Below are 12,996 nucleotides of genomic sequence, written 5' to 3' on the forward strand. Positions count from 1 at the left end.
GTGCTCATGTGTTGCTTTACAGGAAATGTTTTGTGCTACAGCACAGCTGTTGACGGCTTGCTGTGATGACATAAACTCATATCTTCAACGTGTACTTTACCAGTTGCAACACTCATCTGTGCATTTCCTCCATCGACTGGCGTCACTCTTTTTTGTTAATAACCCTGCAAGCCATAGTTTCTGCAGTATTCCCAGACTACACAGTGATATGCTTTATAATCACAGTGTTAGTGCAAATTCAATATGCACATTTTCTTTAACAGTACATAACAAACTCAACCCTCCTCCCACAAAAGGGTGAGTGCTGCTAGAGCCATCTAAACTAGAGGAAGTTGTGGTGAGCTGCCTGCACAACACTAAGCAGCTTCTGCCAAACATGTGAAACAGCTCTTAAAATAAATCATCAGTACATTCAACGCCACCAACACAAACAGAAGAGACTGTTTGTCTGTCACCCAGTTGTCACATGTTGAAACCACGCTATGTCTGCTTCCACTTTTTTAAGCATTAAAAGCGGAATGCTAAGGTTGGATGGAAAACAATCTAACTGCAGCATTTTATTCCTAATATTCTGCTATTTTACAAGAAATTCTTTTTTTTTCTGTGCATTTAATCTCCATTGTGAATCTGAACATTGAGTCAAAAAGTAGATTGGAAACCTTGTGTCATTGCACATGTTTGTGTTTGCATGCTATTTACATAGATTCCTACTGCATGTCCTAGGTGGCAAGAAAAAGAAAAACTGATGAGAAGGAAAATAGCATTGCATCAAACTCATGCATGAGACAACTAATGTCAACCTTTGTCTTAAAGATTTAACATTTTGTTAGATTTTTCATCATATCAGATTGAAATTTGTCATTATATTTTTTACATGAATGAACTTGTCTGCCAACATGAAACAAATGAATAGCCACTGAAAGTGTAACGCTACCCTTACGCTGCACTTTAACTCGAGACTAAGTTGGCTCATAAACTTCCTCCTTCTTCTTATGTTCAAAGTTCTAACTGCTGCTAAAATGTTCCAGGACCACATAAGGCTACAGGAAGTTGCCACAGTACTGACTTTGAGCATAAAACACATTTTTTTCTTGTTTACTGAATGATATTGATTGAAGTACTCTGTTGCCCTCTGGTGTCTATGTGACCAGTGTGTGTGGTTGAAGTGCATTGATAACTCGGACAAGCTAAAGTGATTTACATTGCATTCATGAGGACCGCACCCAATTTTCATTCAACTTCATTCAAAATGACAGTGTAAATGAAAAGAACATTTGATAAAACACAAAAGTGAGACAGATGTTTAACAATACACTCACATATTTATTTTGCATGTGAAAGTTGAATTTAAAAGAGCATGCTAGAATTTATATTGGCATAATCAATTACATAAAGTGTTGATAATACTTTACAATACAGGAACTGTTTTAATTATTAACTTCATGGGATGGAGAAAGAAAATAGATAATTTTAGAAGAATTATGTGCACAGTTTCTTTTTTTATATTAACAGAATTAAAGGGATGAAGTATAATACAAGCTGCAAATTCTCTTAAGCCGTAAGTGTCTAATGAATCACACAGGTTGAGAAAAGCTATTTCTGCTACACTTAGGATCTGGATTGTATGGCATAAACCTGTTATCCACACTTAAATCAAAGCACGCTACAGCAGATCCAAGTTGGAGGGAAGATTTTGCGAGCCTCTGTCAGAGAGGCTGTCAGTTTTAAAACAGTCACCTTGAAGCGGTTCTTCTCAGGAGTCCCTGATAGATGTCAGATTTTAGGAACCGCGGGTAGCAATCCCTGGCCATCAGACTGTAGATGAGCTTTTGTGCTGTATCAAAAGAAGTCAGGGTCGGCTGGGAGATGTTCTTTGTTATGTTTTCTCTGGTACTGCAATCTATGTTGATCTGGAATCAAACAATATCACCCGGGGCACATTACAGCAACTCTTCTCATCATTATTCACTATAATATTCGAGAGGGAAACAATCTTAGTGTAGTTTAAACAGTTTACCAGCTTGAAAAACACACTTTTATAGAAGCAGATATATCACAATAGACCTACTAATTTCATATTATAACCACTGAAATCCTGGTTGATGTTTCCATTTTGAATTCCAAAACATTCTGTCTTTTTTATAGCTTGTACTCATTTACCTGTCTGGGTGCTTCTGTTTGGACAAACTCTGAGTAGATCCTGTTGGCAGAGGAAATCATCTCTGGCACTGTTTTGATTTTTTTGTAATCCTCACAGGCGAGCCAAAACAGTATGTTCTCCTCACTGTACTCTGACTTCAGGAACTCCCGGAAAGCTATCTGTCCAGCTGGAAATCACAGATGACATAAGCAGGTGGCAGGTGGCCACAGTGTACAATCAAATGTATTGGAGAAGACTCACCTTTGCAACCAAGGACTTTGTCCACAGATTCACTCCAAGTCTCAACATCCTCCAGGGGATCCTTGGGAAAGCAACACAATCTACCCTTGAAAAGAGCATTAAGATCTATGACTAGCCCAGTTATCTGTGAACTGCAAAGAAACTCACACTAGCAAGCAAATGTATTTATCATTCAAAGTTTGTGATGTTTCAAAATGACCCAAAACTGTTTAGAAGTTTATTACACTGAGCATCTTCAAGCTCGGTCAGAAGTAAAAGCACAACACAAAGTGAGACTTACAGTGAATGAAAACCTCCTTGGTATTTTCCACATGGCTGCTCTTAAGCTGTTGCCTGCTGAAAATGGTAAAGGCCCAATAATCAAATATGCAGTAACTCACTTTATCGCCATCTCCTCGTCCTCTACCAATGGAGACAGAAATAAGATCCTGCCAGATTGAAGATGGGGTTGTGATTGTTTGGAAATGAGAGAGTCAAGTGACTGAAAAAATCTAAATGACCCCCACCCAACATGAATGGAGTATATGGAAATCTGTATGCAAAGTGTTGTTGTTGGGAGAGACAGGGCATCCTTCTGCATCGGTCGCACCTCAAGGAAAAGACCTCAACTGTGATTTAGGGTGACTTCACTTGTTGTCCAAAACAGTGATCACTGATAACATGGATGTGACATTATTAGGGTGCCAGTTTACAGTAGTGAGAAATAAGAAGTTATAATATAATATTATATAATAAAGATGATTTACATAAAAAACATTATACAGATAATTTTCTATTCACTACTGAGTAAGAACAATAGTCAAGTTTAAAGTGGGGGCTATGGTAACAGAATTATCAGCTGTGGTAGATCAATACATGTCACATTCAGAATAAGGTTAAACTAAAGCACTGAACAATGGTCAGGAAGCTCCAGGAAATATGCTGACCATAAACAAATAGCCTTAAACAAATTCACTATTAAGAAAAAAAGGCTTGCCATCCTGCCATTTGCATATCTGCAGTGTTCCTTTTTCAGTACACTGACAAAAGCATAAACCAGCACAGATTTATCAATATGTCTCACAATGCCTTCAGTTGAGGGGTCACTGATATAAAAGTTGTGATTTAGAAACATACTTGTCAACTTCTGGTGCAAATCTTGACTGAGAGCAAAGAAATAAAAAATAATCACCATTGCACATGTGAATATGACTAAAGCCTCATCTAGCTTGAGCTGAATGTCTCCAGGGAAGGTCTGATTACTTGAACATTACTAGTGCTGGTCAGTGATTTTAATTCCATTTAGAGTGTCTAGGAAAATGTTTCAGCCTCGTTTTAGTAATAATTACAGCCACAATTGCCCACTGGTTTTCAGTGAACTCGTTGCTCCTGCTGCCATTTAAATCCAGAGCAATGTTCTTGTATTTTCGAGAGGAGCCCTTTTTTTATCATGTGGATAAAAGCATTTGTCCTTCAATTTTTAATACATAAAATTTTTGTGTGAAACTGACTTTAATGTGAAAGTGATTTTTATAATCACAAATACAAATACGTTACTGTCGGAACATTGCATATTGCATATTGTTATTGATATTTAAGAACAAGGCCTGGTTATGTCCCTTTTATGTCATCAGGAGAGCAAAAGCCCACCTGAACAGTACACACATTTAATGTGTTTACTGCATCCTGTACTTTCACTGTAATGATATAGAGACTATTTATTTATTTATTTTTGTCCTTTCGGCTTATCCTGTGAGTTCAGGGTCGCTACAGTGGATCATTGTCCGCATGTTGATTTGCCACAGTTTTTCCCTAATTTCTGCCGGGCTGGGACCGGCACTGCACAGCTGGGGAGGGGAATGGGCCGTTGGGGGTTCATTTTCTTCCCCAGAGCCACTTCGACATATAACCATGTAGCCAATTGAGCTATAGAGACACTGAGTTACATAAACAAGGGACACACACAAAAAAATCTTCATCACCCCCTGCAAAGCCTACTGTGTCCAAATACAGCTGAAGAATTTCCAGCTGTTGTAGCAACTGTGTGAGGCTACACTTAGAGTAGGCACAACAATGGTGCTTTAAGCCAAATATTATGTAGCAATGCTAACATAATACTGTTTAGCAGAGAAAATGCTTAACATTTTCATTACCTTTTTGTGTGTAATCTTGCCAGCATCTAATCGGTTCTAGAGAAAAAGTACAGCTGATGCTGACTAAATGTCATTACTTTAGTTAGTTTTGTAATAAAGCAAAGCAGTAAATAAATAGATGTCTGTAGAGAAGAGATCACTGCATTCATTGTAATTCATCCTAAGGGGAATTTGAATGTCTGTACTATCCAATAGCTAAAAGTACAGCTAATAAGACTTTTCACTCAAAAACATGTGAATCATCTTCTCCAAAGTCAATAGGATTCATCCTCAGTGGAATGTGTATGTCTGTTGTATGCCAAATTTTGTGTCTATCCAACCAGTACATTTTGTGATCAGTTACAGGATAAATTAATACTTTAATCTGCATTGACCAAATTGAATATGCTTGTTGCTGGCAGTAGAGGAAAGTTCAAGAGATCACCATTATAATTAGCATTGTTCCTCTGGGGACCACAAATCTAGTGGCAATCCATCTAATAGTTGGATTCAAGCCACTCTTGACGTACTAACAGTCAGCTGGTGGATAGTTTTTTATTGCAGATACAAAAGCAACCTTAGTGGCAATGTTTCAGTTGGAGAAGTTCAGAAAAACAAATGCACTGAAAATTTACCAGTGCTTATGCTAAAAACATTCACGGCAGTGTAATTAACTACATAAATTCCAATATGCAATTTTCCGTTTCAGTTTAAAGCAGCATAGGTTACTTTTCCATATTGCATAGTTACATATTGGGATTTAACAAAGATCAACACAAGAAAACTATGTCTGACTGGCCACTGCACAGTAACAGAGTATGGCATAATGCTCAGTCATATGATCATGAGCTATATGTATAGGACTGTTCTGTGCTGTTTTGGGACTACAGGCTGCAGACAGGTCATTGCACACAGTGAATTGTAATACATATATCACAATAAGCATGTTCAGAGCATTTTAACTTGTCCTGACCTTCTTGACCACTGGTGGAGACATGATTGGCTGAACAAACCGAGAATGTAAATAACAATGGGCGATGGAAAACACCCGGGCTGTCCTTATTTGCATTTATGTGGACGCAACAGATTGAGGAATTTGTTTTTCAAAAAAGGCACAGCCAAGAACTATAGGAGGGCTCTACTGATGAGTGCATTTTGCATTTGTTTTAGACAATCCAAGATGTTGTGAATTAGACTTTCACATTCTTAAATTAAAAGTTATTCTCTGAAACTCTGAAAAGCCTAATTTTGCTTTTATACAGTGATGCCATTTCATTCTGCAATGTAAAGCATATCACCTCTTGAACAGCAGTTTACTCTTTTTTTTGCAAGGTTGCATTCATTTCACCACACACAAGGTGGCACTCTAGTCCTCTTGAGGTCTCCCACAGTACTCCCCCATGTGTCCACCTGCCTCTGTAATTTTTGACAGCATTGAATATTTGTTTTTCTTTTTGCTGTTGTTCCTTTATTTATTTAAACATAAACAGGGTCTTCTGGTGAAGCTGCTCAGGGCCTGACTACACAGTTAGAGGTCAAGATTTGAAGGTGTAACCAAAACATGGTAACTTCATGTCCATCAAAGTAATTGAATGTTTGATTTCTTCTCCTGTCTAATTCCTTTCTCCCAACTTGTATGAGATCCTGAAGTGACCTTCTGTTGTTTTTGTACCTACTTGCTGCTTAATAAACAATATATCAAATCAAATAAACAGTAGCAAAACTGTTGGCTAAGAACCTTCTTGACCTTGGTGAAAACAATACAAAAAATTGTGTTCCAAAAAAGAAGGAAAATGTATTGTTATACTGTATCTTTACTTCCTACTAATAAATAGCTTGTAACCAGATAACCACATGCTGCCGTGATTGAATGTGGCATATAACTTATGCCACAAAATAATTAATTAGAATGTTTGTCCAATACAACTGACATATGTAGACCATTTGTCAAATAATTGGCAACAATGATATTCAGCCATCAGCCTGCAGAAACCATTTTAATAATGTAATGAAAAGCCTCCACAAAGCTGCCATCTATTTACTGATGGACATGCCAATACTTTGGAAATCAAAGGAACTCATGTTTTTTTCTGTATAAATTAAGGCTTCAAAATCTGTTTTGAACCCTTCAGTTGAAGTATTAAGTTTAAAACTGAACATACAAACTCTCACCTTGAGATTTTCAAACTGAATACACTCTTCTGCCTGAACTGCACTGTATTCTGTTTAGTATCAAAAAAATTAGAACCTGTGATGTAAAGGCTTAAAGAATGGAGTCCAAGGTTGCAAAACTACAGATGTTGGCTTCATTTGAGGAATATTTTAAGAAGAAACCCTCTTTGTTTGAGAAAATCTGTATAAAACTCTATTAGACACCATACAAATCGTTTTTTTTTTTAATCTTCAGACAAACTGCTTTCTTACTCTTTTGTTTCCCTTCACATGTTTTACAATACATCTTTAAATTGTGGATGATTTCAGAAGCTTTTAGCCCAGACTGAGTCACAAATTTAAATACCAATGGGAAAGAAAAAAAAAAAACTGCCAGCAGATTCTTAGCGGGCACCTAATCTTAAGCTGTGATGAATTTGGCAGGGCAGCTGAGCTCCTACCTTTGTTAACACATCATTATGTTTCCCCCTCCTCCGGTATTTGTGTGAGAAGACAGCAGGAACTGCAGGATACGCATGCAGCTGCCATCTAGATGGATACATAATTAATGTGAGATGTGAGATATTCTACTCAGATTTTTGTATAATAATAATAATGTGGTCCGTGATGGACTTTGTTTCTCAAAGGACTACTAGATATATCTGTGTTAATCAGCTACACCAGCCTACTGGGTTTTATGTTTTGCACACCGGTGTAAAGGAATTTTTTTTTAAAGGTTTGGGGGAAAACTTGTTGGAATCCCTGGCAGTTTCCAAGTTAATGCATATTTGTCTTTGTAAGATGCATAGATCATTCATACATATAGAGTAACATGAATTATTCTGTGTTTGAGTGGTGTGACTTGATAAAGTCTATTAATATTTCAGTGATTTGGAATAGAGAGGTACACTTTCCCCCACCAGTGTATTATGCACAAATTATAGCTCCATTTGTCACATTTAGATTTGGTCCTTTAAAATAAATTATGACAGTTAAGAACTCGTTACTACAGATTTTATAAGACAGTGTTTATTTGAGTTACTCCACACATTATGGTATGTACATTTTACAACAGTGACTCAACACATATAATCATAGTAATAGATAAATTATATTAGATGCTAGCAAACTGAAAAATGCAGTTATCATTGAAATATTGTAATTTAGTATTAAAAAACATAGATGCGTGTCCTATGTGTGAAAAGGATATATATATATATATATATATATATATATATAGATATAAATTAACAACAGAAAGGAAAGATCCATATCTCTCATGAAAATGTTTCAGTGCTTTACAGTTGCTATTTCTGCAGGTTTTCAATGTGAGTTAGTTTCAGGAGGCAGTTGTGAATTGTAATGGTAAAAATGGCTAAAATTTTCTTGCATGTTTATATCAACTGTATTAAGGTTGTATTAAGGTGCTGAATTAGAGGCAAGGCTGCTGAAGTGTAATGTCTCTGAACTTTTAATAGTTTCCTTAGTATGGAAGGATACTTCCAGTAGCTTTGAGGCACCTCAGCTTAGATTCTGTCTCCAAACATCCCATTGTGATTCAAGATTTGAAAGCTTTGATAAAATATAGAAATCATCAAAAAAGGCTCACTCTACAAGCAGTGCAGTGCCTCTGGAAAAGAGAATTGATAGGATGTGCTGTAGAATACTCTGGTTTCATACTGCAGCCACAGGCAGCACTCAATTCTGATTGGCCAGAGGTTGTCCATTTTTGTCAAAAAACAAAACAAAACACATGGCTTTGATGAGATGGTCTCCAAACCTTCCTTAATAAATTATTTCTTGCTAAAAGTTACAATAGTAATTTCTTTGAGTATATGTGTATGGTAGAGATTAGCCAGTTTGCTTAACCTACTGGTGAAAAGACGAGAGCAATTGACTAAACTGCTTTAAATATGGCCGCCAAAGACTCCAGGAAGTAACATGTCCTTTTTGCTCTTTGCTTTTTGAACAGATTAAACATAAATAGATGACACGTCATTTGTGAGCTTTAGAAGTGCTGATAGATTGGCTGTTTCCCCATGTTCCAGTTTTTATCCACATAAAAGTGACATCAGTCTTCTTCTTTACCTCTTTGCAAGAACAAAAATATGTGCATTTCGTTACAGTTATTTCTTTACATTGCATCTGGGATAAAGCACTGTGACCCCAGTGATTGTAACACACTCTGCAGAAGCAACCATGTGCATAATAAGCCTCAGCAGCACACGTTGGATTTCAACAGTTATGCTTCAAATCATAGATTATCTCCTATATAATGAACAGAGTTAGCTACTACACAACTACCACCCCGATGGATCCATTGTGGCTTCGCCTCTCTCATTGAATACACAGGAGCGTGATCTCCTGCGAAACATGGTGGCTCCGGGACCTTTCCTCCTAGTGAGACGCAGATAAATCTCAGATTGAAGGAATCTGGGGTAGCAGTCCCTTTTCATCAGGCTGTAGATTTTCGTCTGAGCTGCTTCAAAACAGCTCCGTGTAGGTTGGGCTATGCTCTTCTGAATGGCCATCTTGGTGTTGTAGTCAATGTTGACCTGAGTGAAAGGAAATAGGATGTGATGAAAAATTATACTGAATGACAGCCGTGACTCATCAGATACATTTACTCTGTAGCATGTTATGATAAACACTCTTCTCTCAATCTAAATGTGTAAGTTATCTATATTTATTGTAAATCTAACTAATGTTTAGAACAGTGCTGTTGAAAATGGAGTAGATTTGTTTTTGCTACATCATATAGTGAAAATTAGAATGGGACAACCCCAAAATCCACAGTGAGAAGCAGTGTAAAATAAAGAAATCAACACCTGCATGTTTTAAAATGTTACACACATGACATGAAACATAAAGTAGGATTCAAACTGTAAGGATGCTTGACAGTGCTTACAGTAGTTTTACCTCAAGAGACAAGCCCATCTTGGTGCACTTTGATTTGTCTTTTGTAAAGCTACAACCATGCAAACCATGTTACATTTATGAGCCTCTTCATTTTGTAATAGATCAGGGTGAGATGTTATGGACTGTGCTACAAGGTTATTGATGAGGGGAGATTCTTTGTTTTTGTAAGCAACAGATGATGGTAAAACACTGAGGTCATAATATTATATTAAGGTTTGTAACAGCAATCAACAACACACATCAGCTTCCTGGATATCATAACAGATAACAACATTAATTTTCTGGCGCTTAATTTTTTAAATTAGTTGTTTATTTAAAAACACTTATAAAGACAAGGAAAGTTGTAGACTGTGAATTGTTTTAAACAAGAATGTTTTCTTTGAATAACTTACATTTAGGAAGCTTTGTTTACAGCACTAAAAATAATCGTGAAAGACACGGCTGTCAAAATATACTAAATATGAAGTATCTATAACATCAGTATTGGAGCTCACGTTCATTTACACTTGGATCTCTCTCGAACTGGTATAAGCTTTCATGTTCCTGCAGCATCTTTCATATTCACATGTACATTCATCGAACTGAAAGTGTGTGGGTGACTCTCTATCTCTCGCATTCTGCAGAGGAACCTCTAAAACCTCAAACCAGACACATGCACTATAACGGTCAAAACTGCTCTAGGCCCTGATGGTGGTCGCACCATCTTTGTAAGCGGAATGGAAACGTTTAAGACCAAAGCTGTCTCATACAGAAATAACCCGACCTGCTTTGCAGTGGTGCTTGCACTATGTGCACTAGCGAGCTGCAGCTCCTGACAACTGTTTACAAAGGTCAACATCCTGCAGGCTCATGACTATGCAGCTCTTCAGCATTCGCCCACTAATGATATTAATGTAGTGACATAAATATTTGAAACCTACCACAGCCACAGAAAATGCTATGTCTCAACGGTTGTTTGAGCCTTTGCAACTACACTTTATAGCAAGTTTTGCAACTTTACATCTATACAGCCTTTATTAAATAAACATACCATTCCATACCTCTTTGGGTGCTTCAGATTCAATAAATACTGAATAAATACATTTGGCTTTGGACAGCAGCTTCGTCTCAGAATCAATAGTCTTGTATTCTTCACAGGCCAACCAGAACTCAATGTTTTCTTCACTGAACTCTGTCCTGAGGAACTGAGAAAAGGTTTCTACTCCATCTGATGTAGAGAAACAGTCACAAAAAGAATGTTAGTTAACAGAGGGACACTTACAGTCACATAAGTTGAGCTTAAAAAATGTATTAAGGACGAATACACTTTCTACAACTTCCTCATCCCAAAGAAACTTACTTACAATTATAAAAGAAACTCCAACAGCTTTATTATACTTTAGACAGTATTGCTATCATTACGGAATTGCATTAACTATTTCAAACCTTAACAAATTATCCTATTTAGTGGCCTACGGTGTTTTCAGTTTGGCATTAAAGTGCAGCCTTTGTTATTATGAGGAAGTTGCACAGTTTCTGTATTTCTAACTCAGCTAACAAACACTGAAAAATGTAGTGAAACTCTCTCTTCTCTCTTTATTAACTATTGCTTGCCTCTAGCACTCTAACACTTTGCAATTCAAATGGAGCAACAGTTTGATACAGTATGAGAAGACACTGTGCTGGACAGCAGTTTCACACAATGGTTTTGTGAGGTTCGGTAAATTAATCTGACCTGGGTGTTTTAGCAGTTCTTCAAACGAGTCACTCCATTGCAACGCTACTTCTGTTGAGATGCTGCAAAAGAAAAAAAAAGAGAGAGAGAGAAAGAGATCTAGTCAGCATGAAATGTTTGGATCATCATGAGATGTGTAAATTCCATGTTTCTCTAATGTGTAATGAGTCATGGATGGAACTGGAAAATGAACATGTCCAAAATAACATTGCCTTTATATATAATTATTGGATTTAAACTCACTTGCTGGATGTTGCATTTGTCTTTTTATGAGGACTGACATTTTCATGAGAGCCTGATTTGGTGAGGAAAAGGCTCAGTCGGCTCTTCCTTTCCTTGTCTTTCTGTCTGCAAACAATAGAGAATATATATCAAGTTCCACCACCAGCTATAACACTGTTTACCAATTCAGCAACTTATCAGAGAATTTCTTCTTGTAGACACATTTCAAAAGTGGCTTACATAACATGCCAGAGATTGCACATCGCTGTTGTACAACACAACCTAAATTTTAAGCCAAGTTACGTGTGCACACATGGTTCACAAAAAGCCAGAAGATGGAGGACAGCAGCTTCAACGGGTCTTACATAGAGTTGTGGCTTTTTAGTCACATTCGCCCAAATTATTACTGTATATGCTATAAAAACATCACCGATCTCAATGTCAAGTCGCTCTTTAGTAAATTGAGACTAATCTATCTAGAAAAAAATAACTGTTGCTCAATCTCTTTTCTCATGATTAAAGTTACACTCCCCAGATTTCACATATTTGCCTTTATCAATGCACAGTGCACTCATGTGAATTATAAAACTATCAACACACAAGCAACTATTAAAAACTGCTATTTACACACCAACCTGCTAGTATCGTCCTTCATCTTTGGTGCCTGCAAGTCTTCTGGACCAAGCATTTTGAAATATGCTTCCTCCTTCGGGGCCATGTAGTTGAATTGAGGAAATAGAAAAAGAAGCGTCTCCATGCTGTTCTGTGTCTATCTGGCGTGCAAGGCGGCAGGCCACAAATAGCTCTCTGAAAAAAAATTAACCCATCATTCGATGAGCCATCTCATCTTTTATAAACCCTGCTCACATTTCATTTCCCATACCTTTTGCTCTACTTCCTGTTATAGTGTAACCACTTACAGCTAACAGCTTCATCAGTAACAGAGAAAACCCCCTGGGTTTAGCATCCTGTCAACTGTTTACTTAGAAGTTTGAACGAGACAGCTGGCTGTGCTTATTCACAGTTTTGTTTTGTTTGTTTGTCTGTCTGGGTTTTCATCAGGTCATATCTTGTCGTGATTTTTAGGATACATTTACAACAAGTTATGATACAATGTAATAAAGTACATATGATCTAATAACCCAGGTAACCTAACAAGAATTTGTGGATTCTGTACTGTGTGTGTGCACTTTCACTGCTGCAATTCGATTATGTAGTTGATGCAATCAGTTTGTTAGCAAATTTCTTCTTTAAGTGTGAGAATTCCACTTGCACCAACAGCAAGGCCAGATACTGCAGAGATGGGAAGAATGAAGTGTAGTGAATAATAAAATGTGTTGGCGCAGAGCGTTAATGGAGAAAGACAAACTTAATGTGACACAATGGAAAGCAACAGGGAATAGGTGTGTTCAGGGGCAGATGGAGACAAATGTGATGTCTCTGTTTGAGAGAGACTGACAGCAAAGAGATGCATAAAG

At 37.2% G+C, this 12,996-nt stretch overlaps 2 protein-coding genes across 4 annotated transcripts; both read right to left on the bottom strand.

The window, feature by feature from the left end:
* Nucleotides 1–1,327: 1,327 nt before the first annotated feature.
* Nucleotides 1,328–2,866, bottom strand: rgs1 (regulator of G protein signaling 1). Of its 3 annotated transcripts, none has more exons than XM_067474889.1 (4): nucleotides 2,682–2,862; nucleotides 2,402–2,462; nucleotides 2,161–2,327; nucleotides 1,328–1,910 (listed from the first exon to the last, which is right to left on the bottom strand). In XM_067474889.1, exons 1-4 carry the CDS (start codon nucleotides 2,712–2,714, stop codon nucleotides 1,734–1,736), a joined length of 438 nt encoding a protein of 145 aa, XP_067330990.1. In that variant the 5' UTR covers nucleotides 2,715–2,862; the 3' UTR covers nucleotides 1,328–1,733. The 3 variants fall into 3 exon arrangements, with proteins under 3 accessions (XP_067330990.1, XP_067330989.1, XP_067330991.1); XM_067474888.1 differs by having other exon boundaries at nucleotides 1,330–1,910; nucleotides 2,402–2,486; XM_067474890.1 differs by having other exon boundaries at nucleotides 1,331–1,910; nucleotides 2,402–2,481; nucleotides 2,782–2,866.
* A 4,804-nt stretch (nucleotides 2,867–7,670) lies between these two features.
* On the bottom strand, nucleotides 7,671–12,389 carry rgs18 (regulator of G protein signaling 18). Its single transcript, XM_067474891.1, has 5 exons — nucleotides 12,154–12,389; nucleotides 11,540–11,644; nucleotides 11,297–11,358; nucleotides 10,623–10,789; nucleotides 7,671–9,218 (listed from the first exon to the last, which is right to left on the bottom strand). Exons 1-5 carry the CDS (start codon nucleotides 12,273–12,275, stop codon nucleotides 8,964–8,966), a joined length of 711 nt encoding a protein of 236 aa, XP_067330992.1. The 5' UTR covers nucleotides 12,276–12,389; the 3' UTR covers nucleotides 7,671–8,963.
* Nucleotides 12,390–12,996: the final 607 nt, after the last annotated feature.

The sequence above is a fragment of the Channa argus genome, chromosome 14 (assembly GCF_033026475.1).
Source record: "Channa argus isolate prfri chromosome 14, Channa argus male v1.0, whole genome shotgun sequence".
NCBI lineage: Eukaryota > Metazoa > Chordata > Actinopteri > Anabantiformes > Channidae > Channa > Channa argus.

Bases quoted from the DNA above. Each gene is read 5' to 3' on its own strand.
- rgs1 (XM_067474888.1), bottom strand. From the start codon at position 2,714: ATGTGGAAAATACCAAGGAGGTTTTCATTCACT. The intron at 2,487-2,681 runs GTAAGTCTCACT...GCTCTTTTCAAG, and splicing joins CAAGGAGGTTTTCATTCACT to GGTAGATTGTGTTGCTTTCC. The intron at 1,911-2,160 runs GTAAATGAGTAC...GTTTGATTCCAG, and splicing joins AAACAGAAGCACCCAGACAG to ATCAACATAGATTGCAGTAC.
- rgs18 (XM_067474891.1), bottom strand. From the start codon at position 12,275: ATGGAGACGCTTCTTTTTCTATTTCCTCAATTCAACTACATGGCCCCG. The intron at 11,645-12,153 runs GTTGGTGTGTAA...TATTGTTTGCAG, and splicing joins ATGAAGGACGATACTAGCAG to ACAGAAAGACAAGGAAAGGA. The intron at 11,359-11,539 runs GTGAGTTTAAAT...TTTCTTTTGCAG, and splicing joins ACAAATGCAACATCCAGCAA to CATCTCAACAGAAGTAGCGT.